General features: G+C 37.5%; 1 protein-coding gene across 1 annotated transcript in view; it reads right to left on the bottom strand.

Moving 5' to 3' along the window:
• Positions 1–3,025: 3,025 nt before the first annotated feature.
• Positions 3,026–15,544, bottom strand: part of SHISA9 (shisa family member 9) — a 13,037-nt gene continuing 518 nt past the window's right edge. Inside the window, exons 2-3 of the mRNA XM_031555793.1 lie at positions 14,989–15,538; positions 3,026–8,121 (exon numbers count right to left, since the gene is read on the bottom strand). Coding sequence (XP_031411653.1) covers positions 7,929–8,121; positions 14,989–15,538 — 743 coding nt within the window. The 3' untranslated portion in view covers positions 3,026–7,928. The remainder of the gene's footprint in view (positions 8,122–14,988; positions 15,539–15,544) is intronic.

Below are 15,544 nucleotides of genomic sequence, written 5' to 3'. Positions count from 1 at the left end.
TTTTTTTCCCTAGCTATTGCTGTGGAGTGCAAAAGCCAAAATAACCATAACAGCAAACTCCTCAGGATATGATTGTGGATGCTTCCAGGTAAGCAAATAATTGCTAACCCTAATAAGGTATACAGATTTTGTCATGCATCTGCTCTCTCCTTTGTGCTCATGTGTGCATAAATAGCTGTATGTTGAACATGCGTTTCCTTTCCTTGGTAAGGATTAGATGGTAAAACATAACGGGGTTATTGTGGACTATATTACAAATTCATTGTGAACACAGAAGTATAGTTATAGCCCTAAACTGTGCACATGGACATATGTTTCTTAGATGTATCAGTTACAAACAAAAGTATGTTAATGAAAGGTTCTTAAAAGCTATTCAAATGTATTGACTAAAACCTGAAGATGAAAATTGTTTGTATACAAAATAAAAAAACACTAGAACACATCCTGTAATAATCTGTGAGTGATTATAATGTAGTTTTATGTGATGGTTCTAGAGATTTTTCTTCAACTATTATTCCTACTATCAAATCAACAGCAATGCAATTTCTTAAGCACTCAGTTCCCTTCTTAGCTGACTTCAGTCTTCTTATTGTTAGATAAAGCTAATGTGCACATTTCAAACAAAATTATGATATAAAGCATAGAACATGGAACAAAGCTTCTAAAAATCATTTATGATTGAAACTGTAGATGGAAATTTGTGCCAATATCTCACTGAATATCACAATCACCTTGTAATACTGGAATGTGTATTCATAAGCTCTTTAATGTATGCTGTCAGTCTCTACTTTATTTTGTAACTACTGTACTGATTGTGGTTGGCAAAGCTGGTGTGACTGCATTTAAAAAGTGAAGTAATCTGACAACAGCATTTCAAAATCTAAAATACAGCGTTAAAGTTTAAAACATTCATAAAAGCGTCTGTTTAAATCTGGATAAATCAGTTTACAATAGTTTATGCTTGCCCCTGGGTGCATAGATATGAATTCATTGATACATAACTTTCTGTTTTTATGATTCACTAATAACACTTAGCAAGTAAGACTTACAAGGCAAAGCACCGAAACAGTGCATGATGCTTATTCTTCTAAGGATTGCCTTTGTTTCCAGGTGAGTGTTGGCTTATCAATACTTAATAACAGTTTCCCGTGGAACCAAACCCTTATTAAATACTTACGATGACGGTACAGAAGTAAAAGCGGATTCAAGAGAAACAGCATAACTATTTTCCAAAGTCCAACTATTTAAATAATGAACTTTCTACCTGCTAGATGGTAAATACATCCCTGTGCCACTGGGCAGCATTTCAAGTACTCGAATCTGCACCTGATTACATCAAAATAAGTCTCATCCTTCATAAGCACTTTCCAAGTTTGCTGTCGTGTGACTCAGAACTAACTAGGTAATAGTCTGTTACTGCAGAACTCTTCTATTATGACTGGTTTTGGTTTATAAATTAATCGTTCAGTCTTTCAAAATTCATTATAAAATATTTCATAATTTGATAACCATGTTAATTACTGCCACTGAAGGATGTCAGTGATTAACTGTATTTCTCCCAAATACGTATTACAGTGATGAATACTTCTATTAAAATATGTCAAACTTATCTGAATTAAAAACTCACTAAAAGTAAATTACAGGATGCAAGACAGTAATCTAATCTAATTAATCTTATTGCACAATAAATGAAGACAGCAAAAACTTCATTGAGTCCTAATGGAAATGGTTAATTGAACAAAGTTTATGAACCTACTGTTGTTCAAAACACATCTCATTGACTAAAACTGCAGAATGGGTACACAACATTCTTATTGGTTTTTCCAATGAAATCATATTAACCAAGAAATCTTTTTAGAATAAGGAAGAAAGCCGGTGAACTTCTGCAGTAAGTTCAAAGTTGTTTTGGATCATAGACCCAGCATACTCAGCCCTTGTTCATGCCAACAATTGTCTTTATTTGCCTTAGCTTATCTTTTCATTTCTAGATTAAGCCAACAAGATGATCTCAAAAGTATGGAACAGGTCATGTTCTGACATGTGTACCTAGGTGAAGACAGATGTAGTTGTTAATGAAAAGCTATTGTGTGTAGTATATACTAACAATTTCAAAATTATCCTTTTTTCCTAATGAATTAAAGACAAGTACCACAGTCAATGCTTAATGAAATATTTCATTTTTCTTTCTGTTTTATCTTTCCTAAATAAACTCAAACTCTCACTATCAGGTTGGCTATTAAAGGAATTTAATTATTCTTTGGTGTTTCAAGAAGGTTCTCAAAAATCAGCATCATGAATCTGAATTAAAATCTGAATGTAAATTACTAACATTTTTATATTAATAATTATGGGGCTAAACAACCATTCAAAACAGATTAAACATCACTGTCTTTAACAGTGAGTGAGTGGGTTGCAAAAGGAATGAATCTAAAGATGCATTTCTGTGAAACGTTCTATAGGAAATTGTTTCCAGCATGGGAGGTTTGGAGCTGTAACACTTATCACCGTCACTGTAGTTTCATTAATTTTTAAGAACCTATTAAAAAAATAAATTCTATCATCAATTTGCTAATGCTTTGAAGTTCTACTGGATACCGTAATATAAGTATCTAGAACTTAATTTCAAGTGGTTTAAAAAGTGGTCTCAAGATGGTTGTGACAAAGGAGTGTGCTGTTTTTAATCTCAATCAAACTATGTTTAAAAAAAAAAAATTATTTTGACATGGCTTATGATGGTGCTGTGCCCTTTTTGCTTAGATTATTACTTTTGTAAAGTAATTTAAAAGTCAGATTTTTCCTTGTCCAAAATGTAACACTAAGTAGTCATCTTCCAGGGCTATCCTGAGCCTACTGGTTTATAGGTCAGCAACTATCTACGGTGCTTCCTGGGTAGGTTATGAAGTGGTAAAATTAATTTTTGCATACTAATGAAAACTAAGGCTTCAAATGGAAACAAGTTCCCCATGCTTGTTGACCACAGTTCCTTTCCTTTGCCACAACATTGTAGTTTCTTGTGAACCAAGCACGTTATCCAATTAATGGCCATTTTATTCTCCTTCATTCTTTACTGTCTCAGAACGCTCCATCAGCAGTACTTCTTCACTTCTCTTTTGGTCACAGTGCTTTTTCTTGGCTGGAAACTCTGTTCTCCATCTCTTTGCTCATAAGGCATGGCTGGAGCCTTGTCTCTAGAGGTCAGCTTTTCTACCTGTACTTTGTCCTTCTGAGTGAGGAAGTAACAGTCAATTAACACTTATGTAGAATTAGTCCAGTTCCTTTGGGCTGGACCTGTGTATATAATCAGGTCTAAAAAAGCATTTTACTGTAATCAAGCAGTGATTACAGTAGATAGCAGTGAGGCAAAGCATGAAGTTATTTGCTCAGTCCTTTGCGTTTTGCATCCGTTCATTGTTCCAATGTTTTTAATGCTGTTTTGAAGCCCCTATCAACAGAAGTCTGTTATTATGTAATACCTGCACATTGTCTACTTCTTCATAACTAGGCAAGTAAGTAAATTAGTTTGTGTTTTATGTACTCCAAAAGCTTTGCATTTCAAAGGTAGCAGTTCACCAGTTTCTCAGTAAGCCTGGATGCTTATTTCCAGGAAGCAAAAGCAGGAATTATGCCTAGACAATGCAGTAGTGAACCATAAACTTGTCTATATCAGATTATGTTTAAATTTTTATGTTAATTAGTTTGCTGAAGAGCTCTGCATTAAACAACAAGAAAAGTATATTTTTCAAAGGATGAAAAAGACTGCAAAAAATACTCTTGCAAGTTCTGACTGCTTTTTCACAGTGTCAAATCAGTGACTGTTCCACAGGAAAACAGGGGCTGAGCTTCATATTATAGCCATGGGAGATACAGGAACACACAATACAAAATGTTTATTCCAATATGTGAGAGCTTTGGAAAATACTCTCCTCTTTATATTCTAACTGTCCAGTGCAAACAAAGAAATAAAAAATGGAATAAAATTACCTTATCATCAGGCATCAGTTATAGAAACATCTTAGCTTTGTTTTCAGCATTAGCATTTGCAATGAGCAAGCATCCAGAACAACTGACAACCAAATACAGCAGCAGACACAGTATTCCCTTGCATATATTTCAGACGAGGAAAAGTTGTTTTAATCATGTGTGCTGCACATCCTTGGCTTGTATTAAAATGGGCTATTTTGATATAGAGCAACATTTTGGGTTATTTCTTCATTTTGAATTTAACACATATATGTCAGGCTGACTAAAAGCTAGCATTTCACCTTGAAAATTCCACCTTAGTCTCGAACTGACTTCCCTTTAAAGTCAGCTCAATCTCTGGATTCTGCATGAATGCTTTAAATATCTTAGTGCAAGGTGGCAGTAAGTGAGCTTTTACTGATCATTAGGAAAAGTGATCGTGGACAGCTCTAACATAAGTCTTTCTTTCTGCCATCATAAAATATGAATCAGAAATAGTACCAGCAATCATCTTCCAGAAATAAGCATGTAGCTAGAAAGGCTCCTAAATCCTGATGCACTGGTGTTATAATCCCAAGTTTAATAAATTGCTGACTTATAACACAGTAAGTAGGAAAAAACAATCTTGAATGCTGTTGCTCTGTTAAGATTTGTGAAAGTTAAATAGAGATGAACAAAACCGATTTCAAATTCTGTAGAAATATTTGCTTTTGGTTTTGTTTTTAATATAACTCACATACTTTTTTTTTAATTGTTTTAATATGTGGTAATTCTAGGTAGATAACTGCTGCTTGTTTACAAAGCACTGTTCCATTCTAAGGTGTTCAAATGGTGTTTAAAAAAAAAAAAAGGAAAAGTAATCTTAAATAAAGTACATTTTCCAGAGAAAATTCTGGCAACTAACAACCACTAAGGATAAAACAGCCTTCACTAGTAAATGTTGAGGTTGTCTGGATTTACCTGGGCACAGAAAAGAAAGTCTGTTTTTCCAGGATGCCCAGTATGGCTTTTCTGAGTTCCAGGAAAAAAAAAGGACAGGAAACTCAAACTGTACTTGCTTAGACTGCAAGGTGCTGAAAATAAATTCTACTTCAGCCTTCCATTGCACTATTGCTTTTGGCAAATAGCTGTGCTTATAAACTTTTGTTCTCTGGTGACAAACAGTCCAAAGACAAAAACGCACTCATTTTCAGTGTCAGAGATCAAGCAAAGTTTGTCATTTTGACATAGCATCCCTTTGCAGGGGGTGAAGAGACATCTCCAGAGTGGGCTGGCAGCACCAGCAAGATGTTTTTTCAGGAGGGCAGTAGAGAAAATGAACTTTCAAATTAGAACACTTTAATAATGTTGGGCCTTCAGCATTTGTCTTCAATATTGTGAAAGATGCAATATGGAAATGGTACATACTGCCTAAGAGATTACTCCTGCCCTCTTCATATCTACAGGCCAATGTGAAAAGTACGTTAGTATCAAACTTTTATGTTTCATTTGGAGATAGCTAGTAGGTAGAAAGTGGTAACTTAGCAAAGAGAACTTAAAATATATCAAAGTATCTGATGCTGTAAGTTTGTAGTACTTCATTTTCTCTGTGTAAGTAAAGATCTGGAATAGAAGTTCAGTGAAAGCTGTACTTGAGCTTTGCTAATTTACTTCTAAAAATACCCCAAGAAGTCACTCTTCCAGCACTAGAAGTAGGTAATGCTGAACTGAGAAAGTTTCTCTAAGTAATATCTGCATTCTTACAGTGTCTCAGAACTCAGTAAAATTTCATATTGCTAAGATGCTGGGCTTAGGAAATTTTTCTAAATAATTCTTCTTTCTAAAGCCTTTTCCAGCTCTGTGATGCACGTGCACTCAACACACTTTAATCACATTTGATGTACAGACCAATTCAACAAGGTCTTTAAGTCATGTTTTTGATGAATTTATCGGGCAATATAGTGGCAAAAAAAACCAAAGCTACAAAGCAAATGTATGCAATATTAAAGAATGCAAAAAAATTGACTGACTTAATCCATAAATTTGACTAAAGACTGAAACAGCTACCATCTTTGCTGCTTTTTTTTTTTTCTCCAAGGTTTCCATTCATAGCAGGAATGCCTGAACGGCACCTGAAGCAGTCCTAAGACTGGCTCCTTTTCATCACCTAGGAGTGTTAAGATGGCTCCAACATACCAGTAGGGATTCTAAGTGGTAAACTGCAGTGAAGCAAGAGCTTCATATGAAACGTGTGTTACAGGGATGCATTCTGAGATCGATATGGTATGGATGACTGGTGCCATAAGTCAAGGTCCTATGGTACCATTACACTTATCTTCTTTGCTTCTTTGGTGTTGTAATTACATCCATCTTAGTGGAACGACACATGTTCAAGAGTTTATAGAACAAAGGCTTAAATCTTAATTAAAAATGTAAGTAATTTAAAGATTTTTTAAGACTCGCTGTAGTACGTCATATATTGCAGTATAGAAAGTTTTAAGCAAAACCTCAGTATGAAGATTATGAAGTTTCAGATGCAATCAATACAGTAGGAATCTATTTACTTTCTGGCTCTCTTCATTAACTGAGATTCTGAACATACATTTCATATATGACAGAAAACAAAGGGTTGTAACCTGACTTCATTAGCATTTGGCATCTTCCTGCTTGAAAGCACAGTCACAGGAAGGATCAGAAGAGATTGGCAAAGAACCAATACACAGAGCAAAGAGAGAGGAAGAGAGCATATCCTCCTCAAACCACAGGAGCAAAAAGCAGTTAGAGCACCTCTGATGGGGAGAGAAGCGTAAGTTCCTCATAAGAAACTGTGCTTTTATGCAATTAAGAGGTGTAATGCTGTGGTATGCATGTATTTCCCCTTCAGGAGTGTAGAGCTGCACATGCCCAGGAAGTACTTTGCTGCTGAGTAGTGCAGACAGATTAGATGTCAGACTTCACTATATATGGAATCCTTGTTAGAGGTCACAGCTTTAATTCTCTCCTGCTGTCCTGTAACCATGTGCATAAGAAATTACCATCAGCCTTTACCACAAAACAAATACCAGGAGTGCACCTAGCACATGAATCTTCTCTTTCTCTCCCTGTTCTTACGATGTTCACCCAAAAAGAAGGGAGCAATAAAATCTGACAATAGCAGCACTGTCTGCTCTGAACAAAACTAATTCTTTGTCCAAATATAAGCAAATTTTCTGCTTTCTCCATTTATAGAAAGATAAGGAAAAATGTAAGACTATAGTTTAAATGCTTCAGAACCCAAATACCAGTGCAGGAAAAAGTATACATGCAACAGAATGCTCCACTACACTGCTCTACAGCACAGAATAAAGCCATTTGCTGTCTAATGACCCATTCCTTCCTGAATGATCCTCTTTAGCTGAACTTGAAATTGTAAACGTGTAATCTGTAACTTCAGTGTATCTGTATGTATATAAAATATAGAAGGATACGATATACATAAACATATGCAAATTAAAATTATAGTCAAACTGTTCATAATGGAACACTTCAAAGCACGACAAAGATCTGCATCTGTACAATAGAATTCTCAGAAAGAAAGTGCTTAGGATTCCAGAAGCCCTTGAAATGTCACCGTATTTCCTCTGGAGCTCCAAGGTGTAGTTTTACTTTATCTTCAACAAATAAATAATAGCAAATACAAAAGTATTATTTAAAACTTAATAGTTTTCCTCACAAATTTCCATTAGAGGGAAAAAATGAGGAAGTTGAAAACTACATGCAACTATATGCTCTTCAGGAATGTATTTAACTATTTTACTAGTGGCAATGATAACGAGATGACCACTAGGTGATACCCCACTTTCTTTTTGGGTGTTTCAGATCTATGATACATCTTGTTAAATCTTGCACTTTTTGCACCAGGAAATCTAGGTATTTCTAATTCTGAGATAAACTATTTCTAATTTGCCAGAACCTGTGTACTGCATATTCACATTTGACATCCACCAATTTCACTTCATAATAATCATTTTAGTGCAAGCATTCCAGATATTAATGTAGTTATAATGCAACTTACGTAAATTATTTGGAGGAGGTCTTGTCTCCATGTTTTCATAATGTTGCACGTGTACTACAATGTTGAGATCTCTTTCCATGTGATCTGTTGTACAAGGACCTTGTGGTCGCATCACATCAGCAAGAGCCCTGAAAAAACAAACAAGATTTCAGAATACACCTGTTGCAAAATCTCTTTATTTGCAATATAGTCCAGGTGTGTTGTTTCTGTTTGGGAAAGTCCATCATAATGTCTACTGGAGAAACCATTCCTATTCACAGCAAAATCAGGGACTCAAATTCATCGCTAAGACTTCACTAAAACTCAGTTTTTCAGCTGTCTTTGCTCTATGGGAACACGATTCAAGCTTGCTGAGACTTGCAGAGTTCATCCATTGCTTGTGCTCGATGACAGTGCCTCTGCAGTCAAACTGAGCAGGTCTGTCAGAGTCAACTCTTAAACATGCAGCTGCACAGAGCACCACACAGTGCAGTGGCCTCAAACATTTTCTATGAAAAATGTTACCAAAGATGAAAGGTTTTGATTTTCTTGTAGCAATCCAATAAGCATGGCACCATCCACAATCTAAGCTTTCTCCATTCATAAAGGCAGCTGAAAACATCTTTTCTCACTTCTGTAAGAGTGACCTCATCATTACAACAGAGCAAAGCTGGCATGGTAGCATCACTGGAAAAAGGATGAAAGCTTTGCAGCAGCAGAGAGCAAGCATACTGTGGGCCTCACAGTATGGCCAGGCCCAACCTGAAGCTGGTCGTGGGGGTTTTCTGCAGCACTGCAGGCAATAATTTTGTGTGACACAGTGGCTCATCCCACATTTGCGTAGTTTCTGTGGTCTGGTTCCACTGTCAAACAATCTCCCAGTGTGAAGCACGGAGCTAAGAATGCGCACGTGTACCTGCTACATTTTCAGTTCCTACAATCTCAGCACGGCAGTATCTCCCTCTCTGATTCTGGGCTGTGGAGTTTCACCATTAACTTCACCAGGAGCAGGATTAGCCCCTAGGTATGCATCACATAATTACCTGCTGAACTACTGTGCCCCAAAAATAACCGGCCCACTGCAGAAACCATTCCTTTTGGCAACAGCAACACTCGCTGGGTCTTACCGGTGCCTTTGGAGCTCCATGCAAGTCAGTACATCACTGATCATTATTTGCATCCTCCATTTATCTTACTGGTGTTAATTTTTAGATGCCTTGAGCTACTTTTTGAAGGGGACGAATGCTTCTTCCGAGCACTGTGCCTACTTTAGTTTAATTTTCTGCCAGATTATACAGTGTCCCAGACAGTGCATCGAGTTTATAAACTAATAAATATAAACATGTTCACTGGTAAAAGTCACAACAAGTATCATCTAGCTCCTCCGCTGTGCTTCCATTGCATGATGATTTCTTGATCAAGGAGCACTGTACTTTTAAATATTAAATAGCTGTTTCACTTAAGATACAAAAAGGAATTCTGAGATAAATCTTGCTCTCAGATTGCAGGCACATTGATGAATGGTACTGATGTTTCCATCTGTTTAGGGCTAGCATCATGTTATTAAATATTAGTTACAGTTGTGATCAACGTGTTACAGAATATTCTCTTAATGCTGTATGAGGTCGGAAGGTAGTAACAAAATAATGGTATCAGAGCAGTGCTTCCACTTGTAATGGTATCAGAGCAATGCTTCCATTTGAAGCAATGCTTATACAGCAGAAATTGCAGAGCTGGCCTACATAGCAGAAAAATAAAAAATCACCAGGAGAGATCTCACAAAGGTATGTAGAAAAAGATGCTAAAAGAAAGCACTATGTTGCAAAAGACAGTTTAGAATAACAGGAACCTAAACTATCAGTATCTAGTCAATTCGTGCAATATATACTTATTAAAAAAATGATTGACATCTTGATGTCAATCTTTTTTTTTTTCCAGAGGCAGATGGACACATTTCTGGAAAGGAAAGCAGCACCAAAGTTCCTAACTTCATCATGGGAGTTAAAATTGTGTGAACCTATAATACATAGCATAGCATTTCCCAGCGTTGCAAGAGCAGTTTTTCTGAAATGTTTTCCTTATTGCCCTTAATATGATGTTGAATATTGTTAACTGTAGACTTTAAATGACAGCAGATTAACTACTGACTGACTGTGGAAATGCCAGCTGAGTTTTCTACCGCTTTAGCGTGGCTTTTTTTTTCAGCCAGGTTTTAAGGAATTAGCTGTGCAAATATGTCAAGGAAAAAGGAACTTCTCGTCAAGTTCTATTTTTAATGATTTTGAATGACACAGCACCTATGTTTGTACTGTGTTAGCCAAAGTTATACAGTCTTCCCAGGGCAGAATAGCTCATACAAAAGGCTTGTCCTTATCTTGCACTGATGTCAGGGAGAGTTAAAAATGTGTGGCAGCTCGTGTTACTGAAGCACAAAGGCAATGCAGTTGCCTGCATTTTTTTTTTCCTAGGGATTTGCCCATGTAGAGTTTTGTGCATATAGAGTACACAGCAGTATCCTTGAACGGATGCTTGCTTCAAAAAATACTGCATAGGCCAACAGACTTTGTGCATTTCTCACCTGAATACCATCATACAAAGTAGGTCCTACTAAAAAGTGATATTTATGTGTGGAGGGACTTTATTCACACCATTGTTATATATAATGATTTTTTAAGGAAATGTAAAACGTAGTGATATCTAAGTCCTATAATATTGATATATTGACATTGACTGCAGTTTTACAGAAGTGGAAAAACATTACCTAAACATGGCCCAGAGCTATCCAACTGTCGCAAAACTTCATGAGTTCTTCTGCCATAAGATTTCTCTTTGGGTATATAATACTATTTTCAGATGTTACAAAGCACGTGGAGCCAGGCATTTCCCTTATGGTTATAAGCCTGAAGAAGCTGAAACACAAGTTATTTCATGAAAGGTCAGTTGTTATATTTTGCCTCCAAAACTGGGTCTAAATCCATAAGGGAAATAATTTCACATGTAGGATTCAGCATTTTGGCAAATCAGACTACTGTTGGCCCCAGGTACATGCCTTCCAAATAATCAACAAAAGACTTGACTTAGGAGCTTAGCACATTGAGAGGGATAAAAGAAGAGATCAGATGGTTCGTAATGTTCAGAAAGCTGCTAACAGGCTATCAGAAGCACTGCTTAGAAAAAAAAAACCAACAAAAAAACCGACAGGAGCTAGGAGTACGAGTGTAAATATTGTTCGTTCAGTTCTAGGTTTGTTTGCACATTCTCCATGAGGATTAGAGAAGACAAAGGTGTAGTTTTGTTTACAGAAAGATCTCCTCCATGGAAAAGAAGTAAAGCTTTTGCCTATTCTACCCTTTTCAAGAGAGAATTCAGCATTTTACAGAGCCTGAAAGTCCCATTGATGCAAGCCTCAAGCAGCAAGCACGCGCTGCCCTCTGAGGCAGCAGGGCCTCCAGGTCAGGAGGCAGTTGCTTCTCTCTTCCTTTTGGGCCGCACGCAACCCCTCTGCCATATCTGAGAACATAGACCATCTTATTCTCTTAAAAGGCATTCAGGTAAAGGAAGAGTTACTCTACTTGGACACTACTATTACTGCTTGGTTCCTCAACACTGTAGCTGAGGGAACATTTATCTCCTCTTAATGTCAAGTAACAAATTTAAAAGGGAAAATGATATAAACAGTGTATTATCATATGATGTCTAAAGGGATGCAGAGTTATTACCTGCAGTACTTAATTCTCCAGTTTCATCTTCCATATTTACAGTTCTTTGCCAACAGTAAGAGTGTTTTATTTAAAAGCAAAGGAAAGAAATTGTCAATAGTTCTATATTTGGCATTTTTTCTTAAAAGAAAAGGAAGCAACTGCTTTTTGCTAAATAGCCTTGTCCACTGGGTTTTGTTGTGGGGTTTTTTGTTTGTTTGCTTGTTTTTGCTATGGGTGTAAGTACATTTCCCCACTGTTCTTTCATTGTGGAATATTTCAGGAGAATTCGGTGAAACGAATAGTGTTCTTGCTTTGTTTTGGTATAGAAGTAAACAAAATATAATGAAAAGCTATAGAAACTAAGCTCATCAACTCTGTGAAGTTTCCTCTGCTCTAACATACACAAGTGTCTTACTTCAGCAGCAGATCCACTGACCTCAAGATGAAATGATGCAAGGAATTACTAAGTATGGCACAGACCTGCTCCCTGTTTACAAGTCAACATTCTTATTCTCACATGCAGGTCTCTGTGTTTCTAAATAGTAAATAAAAAAATGGAAATACATAATTTACACCAGTTGTATCCTGTTCACTTAAAAAAATCAACCCTTATAAAAAAAGTCAGTTTACATCATCCATCACCTTATCTGATAAGCAGTACTAGCCTTTATTCAGGTGAATTTGTTCGTAAGAATTGAGAGAATTCCACTATTTCCTGTACCTGTGGGTAGGGAAGGGAAAGGAGACAGTCTTAGCTAAGGAAATAAGTATCAAATCAGTCTCTTTATGTGTGTTTTTTGCTGCCAGCCAAAATAGAGTAGCACTTACACTTCTGAATTGGCCTACCTAACACCCTCAATGCATTACATTTTTGCTTATTAATAAGATTTGGTACAGAAAAAAAAGCATAAGGGGTGCTAGTTTTGATTTGGGTTTGTTGTGGGTGTTTTTTTTAATTGTAGAAACTAGTATTACAAAAGAAGGTGAATACAAATACGGACTAGATATTATTTTAATTGCTGGTACTACTAACTATTTAAACAGATAAATTATTGCTTAAGTCCTGCAACTTCTTTTTCAGAGTATTAGTAGTGTAAAATGAGGATGAGGATGTTTTAGTTAAACACACATTTGAGGATGAAAGGATACTTCAGTTCTTCACTCAATGAACAGATTTTTAGATTGCCCAAAGGATTTACGAATTAATTTCTTTTACAAGTAATGCTATACAAGACCCACCCCACCTAGCTGTAATAGGAGTGTGAGAACTTTTGGGGAGGAAAAAAAAAATGCTATAGCACTGCTTCATCAGAACATGACTAGCTATTATGTGCAGTGAGTGGGTGACTGTTTTTCCATGTGATCATGACTTTCCAAGTTGCTATAATCCTGATTTGAATGTTTTCACGGCAAGGAAGGTACAAGATCTCCGACAACGTTAAGCAATTAGGATAACACATGACCTTTCTAAGAACCACTTCAGAAACCTAATCTTTATGCACACGACAGGGATTTCAGAATATTTTCTGGTCCCTCGTAATACTGTTTCCCAGAATATCAGAAGATAGAATATCATTTCAGAATACTTAACACCTGTACTTTAGATAGCAAATACAGAGAGCTTCTTCAGCAAGTATTTCTGTTAGTAGAAGTTGGATGTTTAAGCCAGGTGTAAGCAGGGATAGCTACACCTTTGCTTTGTCCTGTTTTTTTGTTACAAGCTTTGACTTAATGCCTGCACAGACACCACAGAAATAGACTGAAGCATACAAGAGCTTTTCACAAACAAGCTTCAGCCCCTTAGTTTAAGGGTAAGATTTAAAAAATAAATTGGGATCCACATATTCTGTCTCAGTTTTGCAGTCAGAATATTCAAAATGTCTAAGGGATTAATATATCTTGCTCAAAGAAAACTGACTTTGCAGAATTGCCATTGACACACAGTATTGAGTTGACTAAAATTTGTGATGTTTTGTTCTCAGTAGTATCCATATCAGCCAGTTTATAAATAGCAAATAACTGTTAGTGAACAGATAATGCCTTTGCAGGAGTTTTTGGTGGCTTTTTCCTGTACATTCCATGATAATCTGCCATGATAAAGCTCCAGATGTTGATTTCTTGAGCTGTATTTCACAGACTTTTCATCTAAGCTTTAAAGATTGTGAACTACATCATCACCAGGACAAGGGGAATCTTTCTGCCTCACTGCATGCCCAGTAGAAGGCATCCTTTTAATTGTATTGCATTTCTAAAGTTGCCCAAGACATTAGAGTTGATTTAGGCTCTTTAATGGAGAGAGAGCCTTTTTTTAATGCCTTCCCCCCCCCACCCACCTATCTGCTTTACTTTCATGTGCTTGGGATTAGCATAAAGAAAAATCAGACAGACTGCAAACTTGGCACATGTGTTATGCCTTGATTTTGAACTGCTGTGACAATCCTGGTTTGGAATATGTTGTTTAAAACACTGGGTTCTGTCCTGAGCTGCCCGCCTGCCTATCCACCACTAGGCAGCCTGTACCTGGAGTAGACAGCACACAGCATGCCTAACTCTAGGTGGGGGAGGTTCTCTTTGGTGTAACTCAGCCATTACACAGTGGATATAGAGCATAACATAGATTTATGGATGATAAGATCTTCATTTCTGTGTTTAAATTCTCAACAGTAACTGAAAAAAAAAACATTAAGAAATTCTACAATAGCATTTCCTTTTTGTCTCCCTCTTCCCTTCTACCCTGGCTCATTTTCACAGCTCAGATATTTTACAAATAGCTCACATGCTTTCAAAGGCTGGGGGAGTAGGGAAGGTACTGCCAAAACCATTTTGCAGCTGGAAAGGGAGAGCGAGATGACATTTGTTTACATCTTCAGTTGAGAAGTTAAAAACATTTTCCAGGCTTCAAAACAGTTGGAAGAGAGAACCTACCAGGCTTTCTATAATTCATTGTTTCTGGTTTCAGAATTTTTTCTTTTCCTATTCAATTACAGTGTATCTGGGAAGACTTGCTAGATATTACTGGGGAGAATGTCCAATGCTGCAGATAAAAATTGACTGCTCTGTGTGCACACTCCCCTATTATTTCTATTCTTCTTCAGTATGCATACACTATGATAACCTCGGCTTGGGGAACCACAGAAGCCCTGCTGTCTGAAGTTGGTCTCAGTTACCTTGCAGGGGAATAAAGCCTGCCTGGCTGGGTAGACATATTGTTTAGGAACTCATGGGCTTTTTTTTTTTAATTTTTTATTTTTTTTTTTTTTTTTTTGGAGAGGAGTGATGGGGGAAGGGACCCTGCACCCTGACACTCAACCTTACCTGGACATGTGCTCCCGCTGAGGTCTGTGCGCCTTTTCCAGCCCTAGTTTGGTGAAGATTCCCACCAGCACCATGACTGCCACAACCCCACAGATAATGTAGACGATGAGGTTGGTTTTATCCCTGGTGGGGTCGTGCAGAGGGTCATCTATGCGGGAAGGAGGCTTCCCAGTGTTCATCCACAGCGGCGTCTCGTAGTTCGTGCAGGTGCTTTGATCCAGCCTCGTCTTCTTGAACTTGCAGCAAAATCTGAAGCCACAAGTGCCGCAGCAGAAGATGAACTCCCCCGAGCTGCAGTTAAAGGGAGGGTCCCACTGCCCCATTACATCGAAGTAGCCCCTGCAGAAGTCCGGGGTGGGAGGCGGCTCGGAGGGGTCGAGCTGTTCCCCAAGGCTGGAGCGGTTTCCTCCCGAGAGCACCACGAAGCTCCCCAGCTGCTGGCCGGCTTTCTCCTGAGCCCGACAAACCAGCGTAAGCAAGTCCGCCACCAAGTAACCGAAGAGCAGCCGAACGAAACCTTCCATTCTGCCTCTCAGCCCCGGCTCAGCACCTCCGC

Source organism: Meleagris gallopavo, chromosome 16, assembly GCF_000146605.3.
Source record: "Meleagris gallopavo isolate NT-WF06-2002-E0010 breed Aviagen turkey brand Nicholas breeding stock chromosome 16, Turkey_5.1, whole genome shotgun sequence".
In the NCBI taxonomy this organism is placed as follows: Eukaryota; Metazoa; Chordata; class Aves; order Galliformes; family Phasianidae; genus Meleagris; species Meleagris gallopavo.
The sequence above is the reverse complement of the archived record's forward strand: the minus strand, read 5'-3'. Positions and strand labels throughout refer to the sequence as shown.